The following is a 14,836-nucleotide window of genomic DNA, read 5'->3' on the forward strand; positions in this document are numbered from 1 at the left end:
GAAATCTGTATCCAAAAATCGTGCCTACAATTCATTTCTTGGTGCAGCAGAACTGTCAACTCTTAGCTTATCTACTATGGAGGTAAAATCCTTTGGTGATGTGCGGGACATTCAAGTACAGCCTTATTACAATGAACTCCAATGTCCAAAAATTGTTATTTTGTGTTTGTACCACAGTAAGCGCCAAGATATTAAGCTCTACTGAAAACAAAACAAAGAAACAAACAAACAGACTTTATCTATTTATGTTCATTAAAAAACAATAGTGATATATTATTTTAAAATATCATACAGTTAATATATATGGAGTTATTTAAAATTTATATTGAGAAAAACATATGTATTTTCAGTATTTCCATAGACAAGCATCTACGTAAGACTGTTCAATTGATTTTTGTTTTATAACAAACAACTTTTATAACACTAATTTTTATTGTCATATATTTTATAAATTTTAAAGAATATGATAAAAAATGAAAGGTATGGCAGGTATTGAAGGGGGAGGTCTCTGGGAGGAGTTGGTGTACAAAAGGGAAAGAAGCATATGATGTAAGTCTATTTACTCAAAATAGGTTTCTAAATGTTAACAAATTCAGATAAATTGAAATATAAAAGAAAGAAAAGTAAATAAACTAATTGGTTCAGATATATATGTGTGTGTGTGTGTGTGTATATATATATATGCTTGTGTCTCTAGCTGCATATGTAGCAGAAGATGGCCTAATCGGATATCACTGGGAAGAGAGGTCCCTTGGTCTTGCAAACTTTATATGACCCAGCACAAGGGAAGGCCTGGGCCAAGTAGTGGGAGTGGCTGGATAGGGGAGCAGGGGCGGGGTATAGGGAACTTTCAGGATAGCATTTAAAATGTAAATAAAGAAAATAATAATAATAATAATAATAATAATAATAATAATAATAAAAGACCCTGTGCTGTGGTCCATTGCAGAAGAATTACACAGTCAGAAACATTGCATTGACGTGTGAGGGGACTAAGATGTGGTCAGGATGTTGTACATTAGATTTCGGTTGCTACAGTTGACAACACTTTAGTACATATTTCAACGTACAGAGAAGAGCTGATTGTAATGTTCTGCACATGAAGAAACTACTTGTGAGGTAACAGAAATGCTAATCACCCAATTTGATTATTTTACATTATATATGTATAAAAATCCTACTGTAGCTATAAATGTGTTTAATCATGTGTCAAAATATTTGCTTAATCTTTAAAACATTTTGTTTTTCACTTTGACAAATATAAATTCAGAAAGATGTTTATCTTTATACAAATCATAATTTATATTAATAATTTAACACTTACCTAAAAGGATCAAAAACATCCACGTCAACTCGAAGGCCATTTATAAACAGACGAGCATCACCTGGCTTAATTTCAAATCTATCTCGTAGGTCCTAGAAACCAAGCAAAATAACAGTTTGCCTGCAGTGGTCGCGAATATTTTAGCTCTACTACAGAACACTGAATGTGTGCAGTGCTCCTACAAGAGGAGCCAGAGCCTGTTAGTTATTGGCTTTAAGAAACTTCTTAGGAATGCATCAGAAAATGCTTCTGGGAGTGAATTCTCTCTCTCTCTCTCTCTCTCTCTCTCTCTCTCTCTCTCTCTCTCTCTGTGTGTGTGTGTGTGCGTGAGAGAGAGACAGAGAGACAGAGACAGAGTGAGAGAGTGCAAGCACGCACACACACACCCGTGCCCACTTAGGTGTGCATTTTTGTGTCTGTGTGGTACAGCAGGCATCAAAGGCAAGGCTTACACAGACACGCAAGGCTTTGTCCCAAGCCTGCGGTGTCTGCTGAGCCACTCCCTGAGTTCTGCATGTGTAGACCCCACAAGCACCACTGGTCCTCACCCTGCTTGTTCTCTAAGCAGATGCCATTCCTTTCCTTCCAGTACACCCGGAACTTCATTTCTTACCTAAAGTGCCCTGCTTGCTCATTCTATGTCAGCTTTCCTTCTATACAGGACACCTTTTCATACATAGTTTTAGATCTTTTTTCTTTAGAAAAAATTCTAATTGCAGTTTTAAGTGTTTCTTTTGCCATTTTTTTTTCTCTTTCCATCTCAGAAACTCTTATGTAAGCATTATCAGACTTCCTCTGCCTTTTATTCATGTTTTCCTCTTTGATTCTGTATAATTCATTTCTATTTTATTTTCATTCCATCGTGTTTCACATTGTATTTTTAATAGGGGTAATTCTCCCCAGAGTTACTTAAAATTGTAGTTTTGACTTGTAATACAGTGTTGTTTTACTTCTGACATTTTCCCCAAGTTCTTGCAGCTGTGCCTTCACAAGATCTTCTTGGGCATGGATTTCAATTTATGTCCGCCTTTAATCTTAGTCATTGTTTTTGAAACCTCTGGTGCTTCTCAGTTTCAGCCGTTTTTACAGTTTTTTTTTTTCTTTAAATGCAAGTGCAAGTCCTGTATGTTAGTTTACCTCTGCTAACTACAAAGCGACACTGTTGCCCTTCCACCACTCACTGTCTTTACATAGATCTACTATTACCTTACAGATGTGTAAGTACGAATGAGTAAGACTTACTCTGGACAGATATTAGGGTAGGGGTTCTTTCTTTTGAAGTACAACAGGCAACACTATTTGGACGTCTCGGCCTGCAGACTGTGTACAGATCGCACTTAAATTGGGTCAGTCTCATTCTCCAGCAAGAGTCTGCTTGGGGCTCTCACCCTTTCCTCATCCTCCTTCGTCTCTGAGGGATATTCCCCTGCCTTGCAAAAGCTTTCTTGGAAGTCATCCCTTGCGGTGATTTGGAATGTTGTAACATGACAAACTGTCGCATGCTGCTTGCCCTTTCGAATGTAGACTTTGGGAGCAGGAAGGTTCCCATCTCACACTCATACCTGTTTATCTCAGGGGTTCTCCAAGAATCTCTGCTCGGAGCGTGGTGGTCTTAAGGAAAGGAAGGAGACCAACACTCAGCTAAGGATGTAAAAGCTTCACACCTTGGAGAACAGCTGGAAGGCACATCATACAGAATGTGTGAGGTAGGAACCGGAAGTCAGAAGCTCATCTGTGAGGGTGTTCTGCTGGCCTCTCTCAGTTAAAGACTTCTCCAGTTATTTCTTCTTCATTTGTAAGTAATTTGATAACGATATACTATCTACCTGCTGGGCATTGGAAGCACCCATTTAAGACTAGTGTTTTGCTATTTTGCTTTTAGGATTCATTTTTAAAATTTTTACCTGTATGTATGTGTGTGTGTGTATGTATCTGTATATTCCCATGTTGCCTGTGTAAGCCAGAAGAGGGGTTGGATCCCTCAGAGCTGGAGGAACAGAGAGATGGCTGTGAGCAGTCGGACATGAGCCTTAGGGCAGCTGCCAGTGTGTTCTCTTGACCACCGACCATCTCTCTAACGCCTGCTGCTGGTTATTACTCTCTCTTCCTTTTTTGTTTTTTTTTGAATTTTTTATTAGATTATTTTCTTTATTTACATTTCAAATGTTATCCCCTTTCCTGGTTTTCCCTCTGAAAGCCTCCATCCCATCCCCTCTCCCCCTGCTTTTATGAGGTTGTTCCCCAACCCACCCATTCCTGCCTCCCCATCCTAGCATTCCCCTACACTGGGGCATCGAGCCCTCAAAGGACCAAGGGGCTCTCCTCCCACTTAAGTCCCACAATGCCATCCTCTATTAAATATGCAGCTGGAGCTGGGCGGTGGTAGCGCAGCACACCTTTAATTCCAGCACTTGGGAGGCAGAGGCAGGCGGATTTCTGAGTTCGAGGCCACCTGGTCTACAGAGTGAGTTCCAGGACAGCCAGGGCTATACAGAGAAACCCTGTCTCAACACCCCCCCCCCAAAAAAAAATGCAGCTGGAGCCATGGGTCCCTCCATGTGTACTCTTTGGTTGGTGGTTTAGTCCCTGGAAGCTCTGTGGGGGAAAGGGGGTCTGGTTGGTTCATTTTGTTTCTCCTTTGGGGCTGCAAACCCTTCAGCTCATTCATTCCTTTCTCTAGCTCCTCCATTGGGGACCCTGTGCACAGTCCAATGGTTGGCTGTGAGCATCTACCTCTATATTTGTCAGGCTCTGGCAGAGCCTCTCAGGAGACAGCTGTATCAGGCTCCTGTCAGCAAGCACTTGTTGCCATCCATAATAGTGTCTGTGTTTGGTAACTGTATATGGGATGGATCCCCAGGTGGGGCAGTCTTTGTATGGCCTTTCCTTCAGTCTCTGCTCCACACTTTGTCTCCATATTTCCTCCCATGGGTATTTTGTTCCCCCTTCTAAGAAGGACCAAAGTATTCATACTTTGGTCTTCCTTCTTCTCCAGCTTCATGTGGTCTGTGAATTGTATCTGATATTCTGAGCTTTTGGGACAGTATCTACTTATTAGTGAGTGCATACCATGTCTGTTCTTTTGTGATTGGGTTACCTCACTCAGGTTGATATTTTCTAGTTCCATACATTTGCCTAAGAATTTCATGAAGTCATTGTTTTTATTTATTTATATTTTTTAGTCATTGTTTTTAATAGCTGAGAAGTACTCCATTGTGTAAATGTACTACATTTCTGTATCCATTCCTTTGTTGAAGGACATCTGGGTTCTTTCCAGTTTCTGGCTATTATAAATAAGGCTGCTATGAACATAGTGGAGCACGTGTCCTTGTTATATGTTGGAGCATCTTTTGGGTATATGCCCAGGAGTGGTATAGCTAGGTTCTCAAGTAATAATACTATGTTCAATTTTCTGAGGAACTGATTTCCAAAGTGGTTGTACCAGCTTGCAATTCCACAAGCAATGGAGGAAAGTTCCTCATTCTCCACATTCTCACTAGCATATACTATCACATGAGCTTTTTACCTTAGCCATTCTGACTGGTGTAAGGTGGAATCTCAGGTTGTTTTGATTTGCATTTCCCAAGGATGTTGAACATTTCTTTACATGCTTTTCAGCCATTCAGTATTTCTCAGCTGAGAATTCTTTGTTTAGCTCTGTACTCCATTTTTTAATAGGGTTATTTGGTTCTCTGGAGTCTACCTTCTTGAGTTCTCTGTATAGATTAGATATTAGCGCTCTATCGGATATAGGGTTCGTAAAGATTTTTTTCCAATCTGTTGGAAGCCTTTCTGTCCTATTGACAGAGTCCTTTGCTTTACAGAAGCTTTGCAATTTTATGAGGTCCCATTTGTCAATACTTGATCTTAGAGCATAAGCCATTGGTGCTCTGTTCAGGAAGCTTTCCCCTGTGTCCATGTGCTCAAGGCTCTTTTCCAATTTCTCTTTTATTAGTTTCTGTGTCTCTGGTTTTATGTGGAGTTCCTTGATCCAGTTGGACTTAAGTTTTGTACAAGGAGATAAGTATGGTTTGATTTGTATTCTTCTACATGTTGACTGCCAGTTCAACCAGCACCATTTGTTAAAAATGCTGCCTTTTTTCCACTGGATGCTTTTTGCTCCTTTGTCAATGATCAAGTGACCATAGGTGTGTGGCTTCATTTCTGGGTCTTAAATTCTATTCCACTGATGTACCTGTCTGTCTGTGTACCAATAACATGCAGTTTTTTAAAAAAATTTATTTATTTATTATATGTGAGTACACTGTAGCTGTCTTCTGACACTCCAGAAGAGGGCGTCAGATCTTGTTACAGATGGTTATGAGCCACCATGTGGTTGCTGGGATTTGAACTCCGGACCTTCGCAAGAGCAGTCGGGTGCTCTTACCCACTGAGCCATCTCACCAGCCCAGTTTTGGGTTTTTTTTTTTGTTGTTGTTGTTTTTTTATTTATTTATTTTTTTTTATCACAATTGCTCTGTAATATAGCTTGAGGTCAGGGATGGTGATTCTTCCAGAAGTTCTTTTATTGTTCAGAATAGTTTTCACTATTCTGGGATTTTTGTTATTCCAGATGAATTTGTGAATTGCTCTTTCTAATTCTATGAAAAATTGAGATGGAATTTTGATAGTGATTGCACTGAAACTTGAAGCAATCCCACTAAAATCAGGGTCTAGACAAGGTTGCCCACTCTCTCCCTACCTATATACAAATATAGTATTTGAAGTCCTAGGCAGAGCAATTAGACAACAAAAGGAGATCAAAGGAATACAATTTGGAAAGGAAGAAGTCAAAGTATCACTATTTGCAGATGATATGATAGGTTACTTAAGTGACCCCAAAAATTCCACCAGAAACTCCCTAAATCTGATAAACAACTTCAGCAAAGTGGCTGGATATAATATTAACTCAAACAAATCAGTAGCCTTCTTCTAATGAAAGGATACACAGGTTGAGAAAGAAATTAGATAAATGATACCCTTCACAATAGTCAGAAATCATATAAAATACCTTGGTGTGACTCTAACCAATCAAGTCAAAGATCTATATGACAAGAACTTCAAGTCTCTGAAGGAAGAAATGGAAGAAGATCTCAGAAGATGGAAAGATCTCCCAAGCTCATAGATTGGCAGGATTAATAGAGTCAAAATGGCCATCCTGGCAAAAGCAATCTACAGATTCCATGGCTTTTCCTTCCTTCTTTGTACTTACTACATCCCTACATTCCCGACATTCCCTGAATGCTGAGGAGACTACTAGTGTGGCTGACTGGCCCAGCCTCACCTAGCCCCGTTCTCTGCTCACCTCGGTTACTAAAGGAATGAGTCCAAGCCTTTCTACTTCCCTTACAGCCTGAGATGTCCACATTACTGGGTCCATAGTCCCTGTCAAAGTCTGTTGAAGTCCTCGTTGTTAACATTAATGTGGTTACTAACATTCTTTTGATTCCTTGTCTCTGAGCCCAGACAAGAAGTCTGGAGCTGCTGCTACCGTCTTACTACCCAGAAAGCCAGTTGGTGTTCTATAAACATGTCCTGACACCAGAGCTATACCTTCAGTGATCGACTTTAAGACATCTTTTCATGTGAGGAAACTTAACAGTGTTTATGGCCCTATGAGTCTGGCATTATATTACACAGGAGAGAAATCATTATACAGCATGGAGCCAACCTATGACCAGTGTCAGAATTATTAACAAACCCGCATCAGTTCTAACATAATTAGTATAAACTGATGTTTAAATGTAAATAGACCATTTGGAATAATCTTATCAGACTATTCATCAACTATGTTTTACTTGCTATGGAATACTAGGGATGTAATAATAGTCTAGCACTAGTTTATTCTCTCTAAGGCTCAGAACTAGCAATTAAAAAGCAAATCAACTATATTATGTTGTAGGGTGGACAAAGTGCTACAGAGGCAGGAAGTCCAGAACGTAGAGCTATGGAAAGACCAGCGGTACTGCAGCACATTTAATATACAGCTGCAAGTGTAACGGAAAGTACAAAGTTCAACTCTTAGATTCTTTCCAACTGCTCGCCCACCCAACTTCATGTTCTTTCAAAAACCAAAACCAACAAAAGACAAAGCTCAAAAAACCCCAAATCAAAACCAATGAACAATGACAAAAAAACTTCAAAGGCAGAAAAATAAGAAACCAAACCAAAAAAAAAAAAAAAAAAAAAAAAAAAAAAAAAAAAAAAAAAAAAAAAAGAAAGAAAGAAAGAGAAGAAGAACAGAGCAGAGCAGAGCACATGAAAGGGCTGGCATCTAGTCGGTCATCAATGGGAGAAGAGGCCCTTGGTCTTGTGAAGGCTCGATGCCCCAGTGTAGGGGAATGCCAGATTCAGGAAGTAGGATTGGGTGGGTTGGGAAGCAGGGGTACAGGGGAGAGGGTAGGGGATTTTCATAGGGGAAACTGGGAAAGGGGATAACATTTGAAATGTAAATAAAGAAAATATCTAATAAAGAAAATGTGTTGGCATCTTTCATTTTATCCTAACTCCTGAGCATGGGGCCTGCCCTGGAGAGTGTGTTTACACACCCAGTGCTACAAAGAAACCTCACCTTCTTGTGTTGAACTGTTTTAACCATCCAAAAATCACTAACACTTGCTTTTTATTAAAATAGAAGATCTAAGTTGTGAAAATATTGAATAAAACTAAAGCGAACCTTCTGATTTTCCTGTATTTCTTTTCTCATTAGCTCGTTCACAGCAATCCTGGAGAGAGTCCTGAGAGAGCAAACAGGACATGTAACAGCAGCCGCACCCATGCTTCCTTCACAGTGCTCAGGAACAATCACGGAGTCAATGGAATACAATACTTTAGAAAATACTTACTTTCCAAATGCTTCCGGAGGGTATTTCTGTAGCCTAATTTGAGAATGGTTCTGTATTTTGACACTGTATTCCCTTCACATGAAATAAAGACTCAAAACATCATACTTTTCCACTATATGCATCAAGTATTATCATAGTGTATTTACCACTACTTTTGTTTCCAAAACACTCAATTAAAAATTTTGATTAAACTGGGATTAACCAACACAGTCATCCTTTGGTAAAAATGAGAAATTGATTTATTGGTTTCAAAAAAAAAAATCTGTGCCTGGTAGTCATGGTCCTTATTAAACATGATTTTTAATTGCATATAATCTACACATGTTACTGTATATTATAAATAACATACAGAAACTATTTAGAATACATACTATTCTTTGAGTATTTTCCTAATGTGGTTCATCAAATTTTTAGATATAGTACTCAGAGATAAGGAAGGATTATATTACCTTATTAGCCACTCTAGAATACTTTATCACTGTCTTATAACTTAAAGATAGAATTAAAAATATATTATTTTTCTATAGCTATATTTATTTAACCTATAAAATCCCTAAAATGTTATCATTATATTGTCAATGTGTACATAAAAGAAACTATCTAAGTGAGGACTGTGAGAGGGGTATGGTAGCTCATACCTACAGTCCAGAATTCATTAGTTAATGAACTGTCTTATTAAAACTAAAATTATTTGACTTTATATTTCAGCTAATTTCAAAAGCCACTATTAAAAGTCATGACTAAATATCTATTTTCAAGTGCATGCATGTCATATTTTAGACATGAAGAGTGTAACCTCTCAAATCCCCCCCATGTAGGACAGGCTGAGTCAGAGGTCTGAATGTCATTAAAGCACATTATATAAACATGTATATAAAATGCCACAACTACACCCCCCATTTCCCACAACTAGTGTACTAATTTTAGTCAGGGAGGCAGGCATAGTGGTGAAGGCCTGCAACCCTACCTACTTAAGAGGAGGAGGCTGTAAGAGAGGATTTGAGATCAGCTTGGGCTGCACAGAAAGAACCTACCCCCCCCCCCCAAAAAAAAAAACCTAAAAAAAGGACAAAGGAAAATTACAAACTTTTCTATTTTTAGGGGACCATAAAATGTATTTGGGATCTTGTGTGTTCAACAGATACTATTTATCCATCTTTCAAATGTAAAGTTACCTTCAGTTAACAATCTTTTATCTGAACTATGAGTAAATAGACCAAATAATATATTTGAGGAAAAAGATTTATCATTCAATCCTTACAAAGATGGAGCAAGAGAACAGGCTGCTCCAGCTCTGGCAAGTCTGTATTATGCACATGTGTGAGTTCTGTCTTAACACAGGTTTATAATTAAATAAATATTAATTTCACATTATGTATAACATTATATGCATCAAAGCTGTATTATTTTGTAAGTTCTCATAAAATCTGAGATTGTATTCTGGTCACTATGCACATGCAAATAACTTATATATTGAAATGAAAAGTATGCTTAATGCAACAGTCAGTATTTCCTGGAAACGGTTCAAATTACATGTCTTATTAGCAAAAAAATTACGTAAAATATTCTATATATTTAAAAGATTACCAATTTTGAAATCCAAAACATAAAAACAATGTTGGGCACTATTGTAAATATAGATCACTTCTTTATAATAATAACTCTTATTATCAACCATGAAAGAATGGAAAATATTTCCCTATTATTTTTTGATCAAAAATATTTTCTCAGTCATAATTATTACTAATATAATTTTTAAAAATATTTTTTCTTTTAGCCTCTAATTCAACAGTTCTCTTTGTAGCACATTATACCTGTATATACAATCTTACAGTTTACTTGAACAAAAACTAAACATAAACAAGGAAGAATCCTGAAGTTTGAAAAACTATATATATCAGAATTGATGTCTTCATTTGATGAAATCAGTTATTCTCATAGAGTTCACTAAATGAGATCTGCTTATAATTACACCAATAAACTTTGACATACCTGGCTTTGACAGGGAAGTCCTGTGAGATGTCTTTCATTAACTTTATGGCGTCATAAACAGGAGTGGAAACTATTTGAGAGGCTGCTTGAAAACTAAGATCTGGAAGAAAAAAATCACTAGGACATCTAGTGTAATGTTGCAGTTTTAGACACTTCCCCTCAATACTATTTTACTCAATATCTCTTCCCACAGACACACACACATATGCTAATTGTATTGTATTTAGCATTTAAAAGTTTTACATAGAAAGCTTCCTCCTTAAGTTAAATTAAGGTATGACTTATACTTTTATGAATGAATGAGTAATTTAGTACTTATTCTGGTTTCCACAAATTAAAATATAATATCAGACCCATGCAAACACAGATACTATGGCTTCTGCCAGAAAACATAAGGCTACTTTTCCTAGACTCAAGTTGAGTGAAATACGGGACAAAAGCTATGATGATAAGAGAAACCAGATGAGAGCCAATGATTATCATGGAAGGTGCTATACTCTTCAGTAGTACAGCCACAGGGAAGCTGCTCATGTTCCAGCAAACAGTCTCGCCCATGCTCATGTGGACAGCTTTAACTAAACTTAATGGGATGGACATGTGAGCACATGCACACATACACAACCATATTCACACAGACAGGCACACACACACAAACATATGCACACACATATACATGCATATACATGCATGCATACATATGCACACACACACAAACACACAGAGGGAGACTACTTGGGGGAAAGAAGGGCTTCAGTGGAAGGGTGAGGAATGGAAATAACTACAACTCATTTTACACGTGTGTGAAATGGTTAAAGAATAAATATGTCTTCCAAACAATAACAGGGATAGGGATATTGCTTAGCAGCAGAGTGCTGGAAAGACCTGGGTTCAAGTGCAGCAACTGCTCTCTTAAGAATAAACAAAAACAAAAGGAGAAAAAAGCACCTCAAAAGAGCTAGTTCTGAAAGAACTATTTTTTTTAAATCTTTTATTATTTTATTATTATTATTATTTTCTTTATTTACATTTCAAATGCTATCCCGAAAGTTCCCTATACCCCCCACCCCTGCTCCCCTACCTACCCACTCCCACTACTTGGCCCAGGCCTTCCCTGGTGCTGGGTCATATAAAGTTTGCAAAACCAAGGGGCCTCTCTTCCCAGTGATGGCCGATTAGGCCATCTTCTGCTACATATGCAGCTAGAGACACAAGCTCAGGGGGTACTGGTTAGTTCATATTGTTGTTCCACCTANAGGNTTGCAGCCCCCTNCAGNTCCTTGGNTACTTTCTCTAGCTCCNCCATTGGGGACCCTGTGTTCCATCCAATAGCTGGCTGTGAGCATCCACTTAGGTGTTTGCCAGGCACTAGCATAGCAAGAGGCCACAATATCAGGGTCCCTTCAGCAGAATCTTGCTGGCATGAGCATTAGTATCTAGGTTTGGTGGCTGATGATGGGATGGATTCCTGGATGCTCACTGAGCTTCAGTTGGGGAAATGCCAGCTGTAAGGCATTTTCTCAATTAGTGATCAAGGGTGGGAGGGCCCCTTGTGGGTGGGACAATCTCTGGGCTGGTAGTCTTGGGTTCTATAAGAGAGCAGGCTGAGCAAGCCAGGGGAAGCAAGCCAGTAANGAACATCCCTCCATGGCCTCTGCATCAGCTCCTGCTTCCTGACCTGCTTGAGTTCCAGTCCTGACTTCCTTGGTGATGAACAGCAGTATGGAAATGTAAGCTCAATAAACCCTTTCCTCCCCAACTTGCTTCTTGGTCATGATGTTTGTGCAGGAATACAAACCTGACTAAGACAGATAGTTTATATTTATGGGGAAATAAAACTAAAATTTATACTTAGCCTTATTTTTCCTGAAATGATAGTTCTGTTGAAAGAAAAATCTACGAGGTTCACCATAGCTGCTCTCACATAAGTTAGTACCAGCCATCTTGCTCTCATTGTTTTCATGAGTCAAAGAAATTTTTTAAAGTCAAATTCTTAATCAGGCTGCTTGTAGCATCTCACCACAAAGAGTGTCTTGATATCTCAGAGTGCTTAAAAAAATGCACTTTAAAATAACAAGGCTACTTCTGTTTCTCTGCTCTCCCTGTAAGCTCAATCAGCTGGAGGCAAAGCCTTGTATCCCAGGGGAGGCCATCGGCTGTGGAAGCAGGGTTTACACTCCAGCTACGTCACCTACAATTTCCTTAGCCTACTCAATTACGTCTAGTCCCAGCACTACAGTGAAACTCTCTGTGCTCACTAATATCTCTGTCCTAGTGATGACACAATGGGCCATTTTACAGGTCTCTCTGAGAAAGCTCCTTCCTGCGAATCAATACCTGAATAAACGAGAAGTCCAGAAAGACGAGCTTGGATGAGTTCAAAGAAAACTTGAAGTGTGCGTGTGCCTTAGATGTGTTTAGAATGCCCCCTCCTGCTGAGCAACACTCGATAAAGTAGTGACATCATGGAAGACTGACACAACACGTATCAGGCAGTCAAGTACTCGAGTTACAAAGCATTAAATTTGTTTTGCACATCTACTACAGTTATAAGTTATGATCTTCAAAAGTCTATTAAATATACTTAAACTTGATTGTGTGTGACACACTATATGAATTAGGCCGAACAAAAAAAAAATCCTTCACTTGTTAATTAGCATATCAAGCTGGTAAATATTAATTTTTTTCATCTTCAGAAGCTTAAAATGAAAGTAAATAGGACAGCTTATATGAAAAGGCTCTGCAGAGAATTTCAGTCACATGTAAAATAGTTTTGTATTACATATGCTATTTTGTCAAGTAGATTCTGATGAACAGCTTTTTAATTGCTGAAAACAGAAACCCCTCAGCTATAGCTGGAGACTGGGGAAAATGAGAGAGAGATTGCTACTGAATGTGCGCATGGCTTCTGGAGTGACGGAAATACTCTCATGTTGCCTGTGGTAACTGCTGCAGAACACCAAACATTACAGGTCAGAGGGGACACTCTATCATGTATGAATTGTGTCTTAATAAAGCTACTATGTGAAAGACATGAGGAAAGTTGGGAATAAAAATGATACATGCCCACACCCACTAAGCCATTTCAAACAACACAGAAGGAAAATTATCAAGTGAAATTAAGTTAAGAGTTTGGTCCAGTCTTGGTCCCAGAGCCTTGGGTTTGCTTGTGAGCACAGAAATGGCCAGGTTTACAGCTGCTGGCCCTTTCACTTGAAGTGTTCCATTACAAATCTGGCAAAGAAACACAAATTTACCCAAGGGTCCGTGAGATAACCAGGTGAGGAAACCGCCCGTGCCAGACCTGATGGCTGAGTCCAGCACCCCTCGCTGGGGACCCTTTCGACTTTGTATACAGGGTGCCCATGTATTTTTAATAGATAATTCTGTGCTCATGCCAGCCACATGATAGGTCACGGGCAAGATAGCTGAGTTAAATTAAATGAGCTACCTGGAAGACTGCACTAGCAAAAGGCCTAAGCTTTAAACGATTAGAAGCCTGCCTGGTTTATTTATACGACTGGTGGGTCCAAGAAATTATGGCCAGCCTCACTCCCCAGAAGTCAAATCTGGTTCTAAGTCTCCAAATTTAACACAGCTTTTTTGAGGATTGTGGATTTTTAATTTTTGACAATTAATTTTTCGTGGTAGTTTCCTCCATGTGTCAATGAACTGTAATGGTGTCTACCCTTTATTGTCTGTCCTCCCACACTGGACTGAACACTTCCTCTTCCGTAGCCTCCCTCCTGCCTTCAGGTCTCTGGTGTGTGTCTGCCTTCAGTCAGTGTGTCTGAAGGAGCACAGATGAGACGATGGTTTTCAGAACATAGACAACTCACTAGAGACTGTTCCACTGGAGAACGTGACAGCTCACTAGAGACTGTTCCACTGGAGAACGTGACAGCTCACTAGAGACTGTTCCACTGGAGAACGTGACAACTCACTAGAGACTGTTCCACTGGAGAACGTGACAACTCACTAGAGACTGTTCCACTGGAGAACATGACAACTCACTAGAGACTGTTCCACTGGAGAACGTGACAACTCACTAGAGACTGTTCCACTGGAGAATGTCATCACCTTGAGGAGATTCTCTGCATCAGAGTCTTACAAAGATATCTCAACTGCTAAAATTACAGGCCTTTTAAATCAATACAACAAACTCTGAAGTGGAGTGTAGTATTTGAGAAGGTAAATACATTTTTACTTTTACAATAATAGTATCAAATACCCATGTTTCATATATTTCTTAAAGTGTGATAATGTTTTAATTAACCATGTATGTCCATTTATATCATCATAATTAATTATGGCCTTTTATAAAGTGTGCACTGTACCTTGTAATTCCCAGACCTTCAAAGGAGTCATTTCTTTGCTGCTCTCTATCAGGTACTTTTGGAATATTGTCAGATTATCTTTAAGATCTGAATATATTTCTCTGCAAGAGATATTAAGTAATGTTAATTTTCACCATTTACTACAAATTATGATACAAGCAGCATACTTTTGAAATCTTTCCTATAATTAGAAAGAGGCTAATAATTCAGAATTAAGCTAATAAATTATGATACAGGTATAGTCATTGAACTTAACGAGGAAGATATGTCTCTCTCTCTCTCTCTCTCTCTCTCTCTCTCTCTCTCTCTCTCTCTCTGTGTGTGTGTGTGTGTGTGTGTGT

At 38.8% G+C, this 14,836-nt stretch overlaps 1 protein-coding gene across 2 annotated transcripts in view; it reads right to left on the reverse strand.

The window, feature by feature from the left end:
- Uggt2 (UDP-glucose glycoprotein glucosyltransferase 2) overlaps nucleotides 1–14,836 on the reverse strand; it is a 123,073-nt gene that overhangs the window by 88,144 nt on the left and 20,093 nt on the right. For both annotated transcript variants that reach the window (XM_021203351.2, XM_029541886.1), the window contains 4 exons: nucleotides 14,496–14,596; nucleotides 10,162–10,261; nucleotides 8,001–8,061; nucleotides 1,325–1,416 (listed from right to left, as the gene is read on the reverse strand). In XM_021203351.2, coding sequence (XP_021059010.1) covers nucleotides 1,325–1,416; nucleotides 8,001–8,061; nucleotides 10,162–10,261; nucleotides 14,496–14,596 — 354 coding nt within the window. The remainder of the gene's footprint in view (nucleotides 1–1,324; nucleotides 1,417–8,000; nucleotides 8,062–10,161; nucleotides 10,262–14,495; nucleotides 14,597–14,836) is intronic.

The sequence above is a fragment of the Mus pahari genome, chromosome 8 (assembly GCF_900095145.1).
Source record: "Mus pahari chromosome 8, PAHARI_EIJ_v1.1, whole genome shotgun sequence".
Classification (NCBI taxonomy): domain Eukaryota; kingdom Metazoa; phylum Chordata; class Mammalia; order Rodentia; family Muridae; genus Mus; species Mus pahari.